The sequence below is a fragment of the Leopardus geoffroyi genome, chromosome B2 (assembly GCF_018350155.1).
Source record: "Leopardus geoffroyi isolate Oge1 chromosome B2, O.geoffroyi_Oge1_pat1.0, whole genome shotgun sequence".
Classification (NCBI taxonomy): Eukaryota; Metazoa; Chordata; class Mammalia; order Carnivora; family Felidae; genus Leopardus; species Leopardus geoffroyi.
In genome coordinates this window covers 36,354,824-36,366,068 of record NC_059332.1, presented here as the reverse complement: position 1 = coordinate 36,366,068, position 11,245 = coordinate 36,354,824, and the positions used below count along the sequence as shown (strand labels likewise).

General features: G+C 57.4%; 1 protein-coding gene across 4 annotated transcripts in view; it reads left to right on the top strand.

Annotated features, from left to right (window-relative positions):
* The first annotated feature begins 657 nt into the window (after positions 1–657).
* Positions 658–11,245, top strand: part of MDGA1 (MAM domain containing glycosylphosphatidylinositol anchor 1) — a 61,742-nt gene continuing 51,154 nt past the window's right edge. Inside the window, exon 1 of one of the 4 annotated variants that reach the window (XM_045498051.1) lies at positions 658–1,683. In XM_045498051.1, coding sequence (XP_045354007.1) covers positions 1,617–1,683 — 67 coding nt within the window. In that variant the 5' untranslated portion in view covers positions 658–1,616. The remainder of the gene's footprint in view (positions 1,684–11,245) is intronic. The other 3 variants (XM_045498052.1, XM_045498053.1, XM_045498054.1) reach the window with 3 other exon arrangements.

Genomic DNA, 11,245 nt, shown 5'->3' with positions numbered 1-11,245 from the left:
AGGGTACTGGAATCGGTGTACCCGGCTCGGCAGCCAGTCTGGGTGTGCAAGGGCGGGCGAAGAGCGAGCGTGAGAGCGTGCGAGCGCGCGGCTGCAGAGCCCGCGCCGAAACCCACGTCCCTCCGCCACTGTCCTCGGGATAGATGGATCCATTTCTGCTTTCTGACATTTTCCTGCCGGGGGGTGGGGGGGCGGAGAGAGGGAAAGAAGGGGGAGGGGCAGAAAGAGAGAGAGAGAGAGAGAGAAAGAGAGGGAGAGGAGAAAGCAGGCAGTCTGCTTCCCCCAGCCCTGTTTTGTTTTCTCTAATTGGTCCTGGGGGAGGCGAGGAAATTGGACAGAGGCTGGGCCGGGCGAGCTGGGCTGCCTTTAATTGGCTCCTTTTTTTAACTGGAGGGGAATCAAACAGGAGAGCGAGCGACAAAGGGTGGGAGAGCGAGAGACCGAACGAGGAGACGCGAGGAGGAGGGAGGAGGAAGGGAGGGAGGGACGGAGGGAGGCGGGGGAGCGCGGAATGAAAAGCTCCGAGGGGGGAAAAAGCAGCACAGCGAAGCTCAAGTTGCCGAGCGAGCGGAGCGCTCCCGCGGCCCCGAGCCCAGCGGCCGCCGCGCCCGGGAGCCCGGCCCGGCCCCGCCCGCTCGGGGCCCCCGCTGGCCGAGGCCGCCGGGCGGGGGCGGGGACGACCAACTTGGGGCGCGGCGCAGCCCCACTCTCCGGAGAGCATCGAGACCGGGAGCGCCACGGCCGCGGCCAGACGGCGGGAGCGAAGCGCGACGAGCGGAGGCGGCGAGCGGCGCCCGCGCCGCAGCCCCGGCCTCGCCGAGAGCGCGAATATTTTTCAAACGACTCAAACTTTCCTCCTTTCCCCGCTTTCCCGGGTCTCTCTTGGCTGGAATTGCTCTCCTGATTCCCGCGGGGCGCCGGGGCGCGATTCCTCCCCGGGGCTCCTCGGTGGCTCGGGTAACTTCGCGGACCTGGGGACCCGTGGATCTCGCCCCTTGGCCGAGCCCAGCCAGCGCTTCTCCCCCGCTCAGGAGGGCCGGGGCCGGGGCTCCTTCGCCTTTGGGAGGGCGCCCAATCCGGCCCCCTTGGGTCGGGCTACTGAGACCCCAGGACCCGCCGCAGGACTGGAGACAGCGGATTAACCCGAGCGAAGCCCGGGCCTTCCAGCCCCCACTCCGCGGAGGGGCGTCCCCTGGGCGGGGAAAAAGACAAGTTTGTCAGTCGTCGGTGGCCTGTTGGATCGAAGAGCCCCTGCCGCCGCAGAGGGGTCCCTGGCGCCCAGCACACGGAGCAGACAGCCCTGGGGACCCGGGGCAGATCGGCGGCCGGGCTCCTCGGGCCGGGGCGCTGGCTGCTGCGCCGGGCGCGCCAAGGCACCCGGGGCCGGGCCAGCGCCCCCTGCGTCCCCACGCGGGCAGCGGCCCCGCCGGAGGAGAAACCCGGGTCGCCGCCGCAGCCACCGCCGCCTCCCCAGTCTCCCGGTCTCCGTCGCCGCCCCCTCTGTCGCCTCTCGGGGAAAGGGGGGACGCAGGGGGCTTCGCGGGGCCCCGGCGGATGCGCCCCCCGCCACCTCTCGGGCTGCGCCGCCTCGCGGGGATGAAGCACCGGCCGTGAAGATGGAGGTGACCTGCCTTCTACTTCTGGCGCTGATCCCCTTCCACTGCCGGGGACAAGGAGTCTACGGTAAGATCCCGCGTCCCGCTCCACGCTGGCTTAGCACCGCGCGGAAACTTTGCAAGAGGCGCAAAGTGCGCGCTGCCGGGGTTTGGTGGGGACCCCGGCTCGGACTCTGGAGTGGATGCCCGGGTCCCCGCCCTTTTCAGGGCGCGAGGAGATCGAGCTCGCCGTTTCAGAGCACGGAGACGGGTCGTAGGGTCTGGCGTGAAGCCGGGGATGCCAGGGGGAGGCACACACTTCCTCAAACCTTGCCGGGGGCCGGAGTGACTCGAAACCGTTGAGAGCACCCAGTGGGCTCGGGAGATCCCGACTGACCCCAAACCCGAGCCTGGGGCAGCGACTTGCACAGAAACCTAGTCCTACCCTGGCTCGGCCTCCGGAGTACAAGCCGAGCGATGCACGATCCGGAGTTGCGCGCGGCTTGCGGGTGAGCTGGCTGCCAGCACGGCGGCGGGGCGGCGGGCTCGCCTTCCCCGCTCTCGCTGCGGCTTCGCTTCTTTTACTCGCTTCTTAACTGCCAGAGCGGATGCCAGCATCCCCTGGATTGGGCACCTAAAACCCCGGCATCCGTTTTCGGATCTAGCCTGAGCCAGTTCTTCCCATCCCCGGTTCCCAGCTACAAAACCCCAGCCCCACCTTCTTTCTCCCTGAGCGCATACACGGACGCATTCAGCCACCGTCCCCAGGAAACGCAAACACGGCACGCACCCATCGGGCTACGTGTTCAAACTCTGCCTCCTGCCACGCAGCTTTGCTCCTGCGTCCCTACGCCTGGCTTTCCGGCGCTAAGGGGACTCTGGCTGGTTACCCCCTTCTCCTGTCTCTCCCGTGGGTGTTCCTGGGGAGAGGTCCTGAGAGCAGGCATCAATGTCCAGGATCACCCCAGGGCTCACCACTCTCAGGGACCCTCCTTCTGAGTTCTAGTAGGCTTCAGTGCCCTGACCTTACAGTCTCAGGGCCTAGTGGCCCTTACTCTGCCTTCTGACTGCAGGATGGTCTGCACAGATCACTTTTTAATATTGTATAGGTGGGGTGGGAGGGTTCCCCGTCCCTCTATCCTGAGTCCAGGGCCTAATTATTCATCTTCAGATCAGGGGAGAGTTTGACCTGTTCTGTTGGTGTGGAGGCAGAGACATTGTCCCCCCAGCCACCAGCCTGGGGCGCAGATGTTAAATGCTTCCTTCTGGGGGTGGCTGGCGTTGCCTCCTGGTACCTCGCGAGAGGCAGGGGTGTCCTGAGGGGTGTCTGGGAGGTGACATGCTCCTGGCTCTACACAGCTAGCTGGCTTGGGCATAATTCCCTGGGGAGGCCGGCCCAGGCATCTGGCCAAACTCTGCTCTTAATTAGTTTGTGTGTCTCTTACTGCCTGGCCCTTTACATAGGCCAGAAGAGGAAAAAAGAAGGAAGAATGTAGCAGGGACCTAGAGAGGCTGGGTTGTGGGGAGGAGGCCACTCAGCTAGCCCCAGAGGCCTCCCCGGGGGCAGAGGAAGACACCAGAGGTCTGGGGTGTGTGTGTGGGGGGGGTTCTTTTTCTTCGTTGTCCCCAAGGTTTTCTTGTAGCTTCACTGCCTCCTTAAGAGGTGGCCTAAGGATGGATGTCACTGAGGTCTTTACCTCCTCACCACACCCCAGGGGCTCTGAGGGTGACAGAGAACCCTCACTATTCCCTACTGTCCTCTACTCTGCCCCTCCCCCCTAAGTGTCCTTGGGCAGATCTGGCGAACTATCTCCTGGTCATCCCTCTCCTTGGTCCCCGCCAGCTTTTCCAGACTTCTCCAGGGCTGCACAGGGCCCATGTTGGGGAAGCCCCTCTGAGCCTAGCCTGGAAACCCCAGCAATAAGGGCAGGGTTGGGGTCGGGTGGGGGCTATGGAAGCAGTGTCTGTAGACCCTGATTTCAGAGTCCTAGGGGACCAGGATTTAGCCATTGGCTTATCTGCCTCTCATTTTCTGTATTTTCTCCTCCCTCATGTGCCTGGATCTCACTTTTTGTTGCTCTCCACTTAAAGCAAACCAAGGCGCGCTGGGTGTACTGGGGCCAACCCCAAGGCTCTAGGGTGAGAGTCTTTGCATCTTCCCTTTGAGGTGTTGGCTCCAGGGCAGGCTGGGGCCTCAGGGAAATTGTAGAGTGAAGCATTTTTATTGGGATAGATGGGGAAGAGGTTAAGATCTAGTATGAGAAGGAGGATGGCAAGAGGCTGCTGAGTTCTTTGTGATGCTAGAAGCTTTGGCCAGAGACAGCAGAAGGGGGAACTATGGTACTACCGTAGTTCTTCTGCCCACCCCCCCCACCCTGGTTTCCCTCTCTGCCTAAAGCAGATGAAGCAGCGTGAGAAAGAGTAGAGTGTAGGGGTGAGAGATGGCCACTTGTGTCCATCATTGTATCCTGGCATCCAACATGGTGCCGGGCACACAGCAGGAGCTTGGCAAATGTTTGCTGCAGGAATGAAGGGCCATGGTTGCGGGTGGCGGGGCGTGGGGGGAGGTTGAGGAAATGCTTTTTGAAATTCTTTCTCCCCAAGAAGTCTGTCTAGGATGTTTTCCAGCAGGGTAGTGGGGCACACTCTGAGGGTCTCTGCTTTAGGGAGAGTCACAGAGTCCTAGACTGGCAGCTGTAGGAGACCTCAGGGAGGAGGAGAGAGAAGAGGCTGAAAGCCCAGTGCTGCCTTGGCAGTGAGGAGAGGCCGGTTTTAGTCAAGGCACAAAAGAAAACAGTGTGTCCTGGGGAGGGAACCCGGCCCCTTCCCCTCTGCCTAGCCCTGCGTGGCTGAGGGAGGGGTAGATTAACATGGAAGCTGAATCGAGAGGGCTGAAGAGCAGGAGGGCAAAGCCGGCAGGATCTATCTAGCTTGGGCTGTGGGTCTCTGTTGAGGCTGGTAGGAGGCAAGTGTCCAGAGCCTATTGGCTGCTTCCATCTGAGGGTCCTGTTGCCGGGGTCTGAGGTCTGCTGTCTGCAGCAGGGCTGGGGAGGTGCTCTCAGTCCGGCCAGGTGGTTTCGCTCCTTCTTTGGGACACAGATGCTACGGCAGCCCCGTGCTGGACCAGATGGTCCATTTGGAGCTGATCCCCTCTTCCCTCCCTGCCTCCCAATCTCCTGGCCCAGTTTGTTGTGCTCCGTGGTGGATTCTGCAGTCTGTTTGCTGGCCGGCCAGGGGGGTGGGCTGGCCCCAGAGGCCTACTCCTGGGCAAAGACAGGAGCCAGGTGATGGAGGAAGGGCATCCCGTGTGTGGAAAGCATCAGAAAACACCCGCTCCTCCATCCTGGCTGCCGCTTCTCCCCGTAGCTGCCGGACGCCCGGCCAGGGCAGGTCAGTGGGATTCCACTCCCTTACAAAAACACAGCAAACCTCTGGATTATTTAATATGCAGGAGTAGGAATTGACATTATCCTTAAGACAGGTTGTTTGCAACTTACTGGTGGAAGTCAAAATATTTCACCAAAGGTGTCATCAGAAACTACTATCCTATGCTAATTTTTGTGGGAACATGAAGACAGATGTTGAATAATTTGACAAGAGCAACATAGCTTACAGAATTATCACCAAGTCAGGTTTTTTTTTTTTTCCCCTCCTCTGAGGGGTGCAGAGAAAGAATGTCAGGAAGTGTGTCTCCCAGTGCTGTCTTCTGGGTGTTGATCCTGGCTGTGGGCACTCTTGGGATTTCTCCCTAGAGTTTCTACCACAAGTCTTGAGTCTGGCTGTCCAGATCTAACCCTGCCCCTGGAGAAGGCATGCCATCAGAAAACTGGTCCCCTGGGGCTAATGGAAGGCTCTGGGGGTTTCTAAATGTCCTCAAGAAGGTTCCAACCTCTGTTCCTTCTTCCTTCCCAGTTATGGAAACTGCATGAGAGAGAGACGGAGCCTTGTGCCCACAAGTCAGGCTGGTTTCTTTGCCTTGCCAGCATTGTCTTCCCACCCCCCTCCACCTTTCCCTGCTGAAGTTGATGTTGGCCCCTGAGCCAGCCTGAGGACTCCCCAAGTCCAGTAGCGAGCCTGGAGAGCCCCACTTAGGGTCAAGATCTGCATGGTGCCCCATCCTACACTGCAGGCAGGGAATCGGTGTTTCATGGGTGGTGGTGGGGCCCCGGTGAGGGGGTGGTTAGAGAGGATTTTGTTAGCCAGGAAAGCACCCTTGAGGGAGTGTGCTGGGGACATGCCAGGGGCCCACTTGTAATTGGCCAGGCTTGGCTGTGAGTTGCTGGGGCCGGGCGGCAAAGCTTCCTTTAGAGCCTGGTATTAGCTCTGCTTTGCTAGAACAGGGAGGGGGGGGGGGGAGGGGGCGGCTGTTGGCGGGGGGGAGTGCTCCGGAGGGAGAATGGAAGGAACTAATCACGGCCGCCAAGGCCCCGCAAATGAATGATGCAGGAAATCAATACCTGGGGGCGGGGGTGGAAATCTGGGCAGTGGTAGCAGCCCCAGCGTCTCTAGCTGCCCAGGAGGCACGGGTGGGCCTGGGAGTAGTGAGACAGGCTGAAGTGTGAAGGACCCCTCTCTGCCACCTCCTCCCTTCCTCCTTCCTCATCACTTCTCTGCCTTTCTTCTCCCCCACTCTTGTCTTCCATCTCCATGTTGGGTCAGGCAGTGCTGCACCCCACAAAGGCAAGGGGCCTGGGAGAGAGGACCTTGGGCCTCTCAGTCCTGCCAGGACATTGCCCTGCCCCCTACCTGCCGCTGGACACCTGAGCCTGACCAGGCCCCAGGTGCAGGGAGCGGGCGTAGCTGCCCAAGGACTGTACCTGATGCTGCTGGCACTGCCACTCCAGATGTGGCCAGCAGGGGGAGGGCTTGGCCACCACATTGCCTTTTCTGGGCTCCCTGGGCCTCAAGCCTCCCGGTGGGATGAGTTATTCCAGTTCCTCAGCCCGGGGTCTATGGGAGCTCCTTAAGGCCTTCTGATGCTCCAGGCCACCTCCACCTCCCACATACCCAACCCCCTGTCCCAGGGCATTTGCCTGTGGCCAAAGCCACACTTGCTGCGCCCCATGCCGCAAGAGAGCTCGGCAGTAGGACTCAGCTCTGTGGGATCCTGCCCAGGTGGGGCGGTGTGCAGAGCTGGGACTGTATCCGTCACAGCGCTGCCTCTTTGTGAACCTGGGGTGTGGCCCCTGTTCGTCATCTTCCTCCCCTTCTCAGAACACTCTGCTTTGCAGGCACACGATCTGCCCATGGCAGGAACTAGGTATTAAGGGACCCTACTGCATTTGAATGCCGATACAGGAGTCGAGACCAATGCTTAATAGCAGAGGAATCTTTTTTAAACAATGGAATTGTTACCCCCACCCCCACCCCCTCAGTCAATGAGTAACACGTGCTCTTTGCAAAACAATCAGAGAATACAAAACATTATAAGGAAGAAAGTAAAGCTCACTTGATATCCCACCCTGCATTTGGTGATGGTTCTTTCAGGTGTCCCTTTATGCAAAGAAGAATGACTCTTTTCGAGAGAATCATTGGTTATTACAACAATCCCTCATAGAGAGTAAGTGTCATATGTCTTTACCCAGTGCTCGTATGCCTCTGATTCCCGTAAGGTTCTGAGAGGTTAGCATAGCATGTCCTATTGTCCGCATTTAAGAGAAGAGGTGACAGACACTTAAGTGACCTGCTCAAGGTTGCACAGCTGGTAAGAAGTGGCCACGAGGCTCCATCGCTGGGGACCTTCTGATTTGGAGGTAGGAAAGATGGGGTTTCCTCCCTCAAGGAGAAGGGGAGAGGAGTTACACACAAGATGGTTCCTGAAGATCTTGGTAAATGCCATGTGGCAAGGGCAGATAAAGGACTGAGGGAATTCAAAGGGTTAGGAAGTTACTTCCAAGGTCTTGTGAAGGGGGCGTTTCAACTGGCTCGATGAATAGAAGTAAGGGCTGAGGAGAACATCACAGATGGAGGGCTCACTGTGGCAAAGGCATGGAGGGTAAAGAACCTGGTCTGTGCAGGGAGTAATGAGTTGTTCCGTCGGGCTGGAACATCGGTTGAAAAAGAATGGGCACTTAGAGTTGGCACAGCAAAGGAACAATCATAACAATGGCTTATGTTTACTGCCTGGGCTGAGATCACAAATGTGCACTCACTACAAACATGTGGTCACTACAACCCTTGGAGTGAGTCATTTTCAGCCCATTTTACCAAAAAAGTAAACTGAGGGCTCAGAAAGATGAAGTCACCTTTCCAAGTGCTGGAGCTGGGCTCAAACCCATATCGGATTACGGAGCCTGTGTTTGGTGTAGGAGGCTGGAATTCTGGGTCTGGGAGAAGCTGTCAGGAAGGTCCTGAGCAGAGAAATGCGTTGATGTCAGCCATATTTCAGGCTGCTGTGCAGCTGTGTGTTTTGAAGAGGGTATATACGGTCAGGAGGGGGGAGACTGGTTGGGAGGTTCCGTGGTTGTCTGGGGAATTCATAGGGAGAACTCCATCCAGGGTGGTGGCTGTGAGAATGGACAGGAGGTCTCAGGTACAAGAACCACAGGGAGTAAAGGCTCTGTATGGAACACAAGATATCTGGCGAGGGAAATAAGCTCTTACTCTCTTAGAGTTTGCATTCACGCTGAGGGGAGACAGACAGTAAACAATAAACAAGTATAAAATGCATCCTATGGTGATGGGTTCGATGAAAAAGGGGGAAAGAGCTAAAGGGACAAGGAGGGGTAGACTGTGGTTCAAGTTCACATACAGTGGCTGGGAGGCTTCCTTGTATAGGTGCCACCAGAACAGAGAGCTGAAGATGTGGAGGGAGGAAGCCCAGTGGATATCGGCAGGAAGTATATTCCAGGCAGGAGATTAACCAGTGCAAAGGCCCTGGAGTAGGAGCCTGCCTGGCGTGTTTGGCAACAACGAGGAGTCCAGTATGGCTGGAGCAAAGTGAGCGATGCAGGGGGCGGGGGGGAGGAGGCGGCGCGACAGAGTTAGTGGGGCCTGGTTGTTTGCAGTCTTGAAGGCTATGTAAGGATGTTGGCTTGTATTCTGAGAGGCGTGGGGGAGCCATGGGAGGCTTTTGAGCAAGAGAGAGACATGAGTTGACACCTTTTTAATAGAATCCCTCTAGCTGCCATGTGGAGAATAGACTGTAGGGGGTTGGCCGTGGGGGAAGGGATCTGGTTAGAGATTGTCGGAAAACGCAAGAAATGAGACTGTACAATCATTAGGGTCCAAAGGGGCTTCAGGAAGAGCACAGGCAAGAGCTGGGGCTGAAAATGGCTCTGAGGTTTGGCATACAACGGCAGAGCAAAGGCCACAGGAGTCAGGCAGGTTTAGGGCAACGGCGTGACGTAGTTAAGAGCTTGGAATTCGGGGTAAGAAACCAGGGCCGAACCCCAGCTCTGCCCGGCACCAGCCACGAGAGCCTGGAAGGTTACATCAGCTTTCTCAGGCATGGCTTTTCCGCTTGTCGGAATGTTTACTGCCGACAGTAGTGAACTGCGGTGGGTAGTCGAGCCCACCGCACGGGTTTGTGATAAGCACTCCATGAGACCGTGCTGGGGAGCCCTGGGCACTGGGCTCGGCACTCAGCCAGGCCTCAACACATCGCTTTATTCTAATGACGACGCCTGTGCAGTTTTGAACTTTGTGGGATTGTGGTGTGGGATGTGTGGGAGCCCTGGTGGTGGGGTAAGTGGACACGAGTGTTCATGCTCAGGAGAGAGAGCATTCTGAAAGAGGCAGATTTGCACACGTGGATTTATGTGCACAGAACAATGTGGGTTGAAATCATGAGTGGACTGAAATTGCCAGGGAAGAGAGAGTAGAGTGAGGGGCACTGGGCTGAGACCAGCACCCTGGGGGTGGAAGGAGTGAGAGGAGACAGAGTAGAAGGCATCAGGGAGGAAGAAGGAGACCTAAGAGGGGACAGGGATCAGAAAGCCAGGAGAAGGGCCGGGGTCTGTGGGAGGAAGGGCCATCTAAGGTGGAGGAGGAGACAGAGGAAGGGCCATCTGGGGACTAGGAGGTTGGCAGAGAGGCAGCAGGGCTCCTCGAGATCCTCTGGGGACTTGGGGAAACCTCAGATGCTGATTCAGTGGGTCTGGGGCTAGGCTGAGATTCTGCATTTGTAACGAACTCCTCGGCGTGATGCCCATGCTGCTGGTCCAGTCGCTCTTTGGATAGCAAGGGCATACAGGAAGGAGGTTAGGCTCAAGCGGCAGACTTGGGATGGAGGGCCAAGTAGGTGGCTTGCTGCCTGTGAGGGGCTGTGGCCCAGTAGCCTCACCTCCGAGCCTCAGTTTCCCCATCTGGAAGGCCGGTTTAGGCATGCCCGCCTCTTAGGATTCCAGAGAAGCCCAACAGTGACAATGCTTTGCAAGCTCTCAGGCGAACTCTGGGGACTCTTTCGCGAGAGCAGAGGGGGTGGCAGGCAGATGGTAGGGAGCCCCGGGTGTGGGTGGCCTGTTGAAGCAGGAGGTGCGGGCTGCGCTTTTGAGAAACGTGGCGGGCCAGGGAGGGCCTGAACAGCAATGCCTGCTCCCCTTGCCTGGCCTTCCGCCTGTGGGAAGCTGGGCTGCAGGGGTGGGCGATCTGGGTCAGTGGGTGGTGACCTGGGCAGGCATGAGGACGCTGCTTGGCCAGCTTTGGAGATTCCACCCCGCGCTCTTCTGGGTTCCTTTCCAGTCCAAGAAACTCTGCTGAAATAGACTTTGATTATCTGGAGGGCTGGAAGCTGCGTGGAGAAGTGGTTCTCAACCCCAGGGGCATGGCAGAACCACCTGGAGAGCTTTTTCAACGACAGATGCCCGGCTCCACCCCAGACCTCCTGAATCAGAAACTCTGCAGGTGGCATCAAGGCAGCTGCGGTTGTAAGAGCTCTCCATTCGATTCTCGGGCACAGCTGGTGTAGACAGTGCATCCGAATGAGTCAGGCCCAAACAGATGTCTTCTTCCCCTGGGCTTTCTGAGGGCATTTCTGGGTTTTCTAGGTCACCGCCCAAGCTTTGTTTCAGCCAAGCTCTGGACCCTGGGGTTTTAAAAAAAAAAAACCCTATGCTTATTATTCTGTAAATTAGGAGCAGGGAGGCTTTCTAGTTTAAGAGTTCTAACTGGCAAGTGCAGGTCATGATCTTTGGGAGACTGGCCCCTCCCTCTGCTTCTGACCACGGGATTTCCAGTCCCGAACCTAGAGAGCCTGAAAGAAACTGCCCCAGAAATGCTGTTTTCATTGATTTTCAGTAGGTAAATTCTGTTACCATGTTGAAACGTTGCCCTTTTGTTTATTCTTTTCTCTTTTTGGTTTAGAGAAAAATGAAAATTTCAGAGCTGGACCACATCACAGCAATTCAGTGTAAACCAAGCAAATATTTAATGAATATCTATCTGCCGAGTGTCTGGAAGGGTAGTGGGTGCTGTGGCTGCAGGGGTGAAGGGCACCTGCCCCCGGGGAGCTCACAGTGGAGCAGGAGAGTGCAGTCTTTTCCAAAGCCCTCATTTTGGAGAAGCTTGAGTGATTTGCCCAAGGCTGTAGGGTTAGCAGGTAGTGGAGTAAGGATTTGCACCCAAGCCTGCCCAGTGCAAAGTCTAGGGTCTGCCTGCTGCCCCACATGTGAGGTTCCTGAAGGAAGTATCTGGCCATTTTTTGTTCCCCA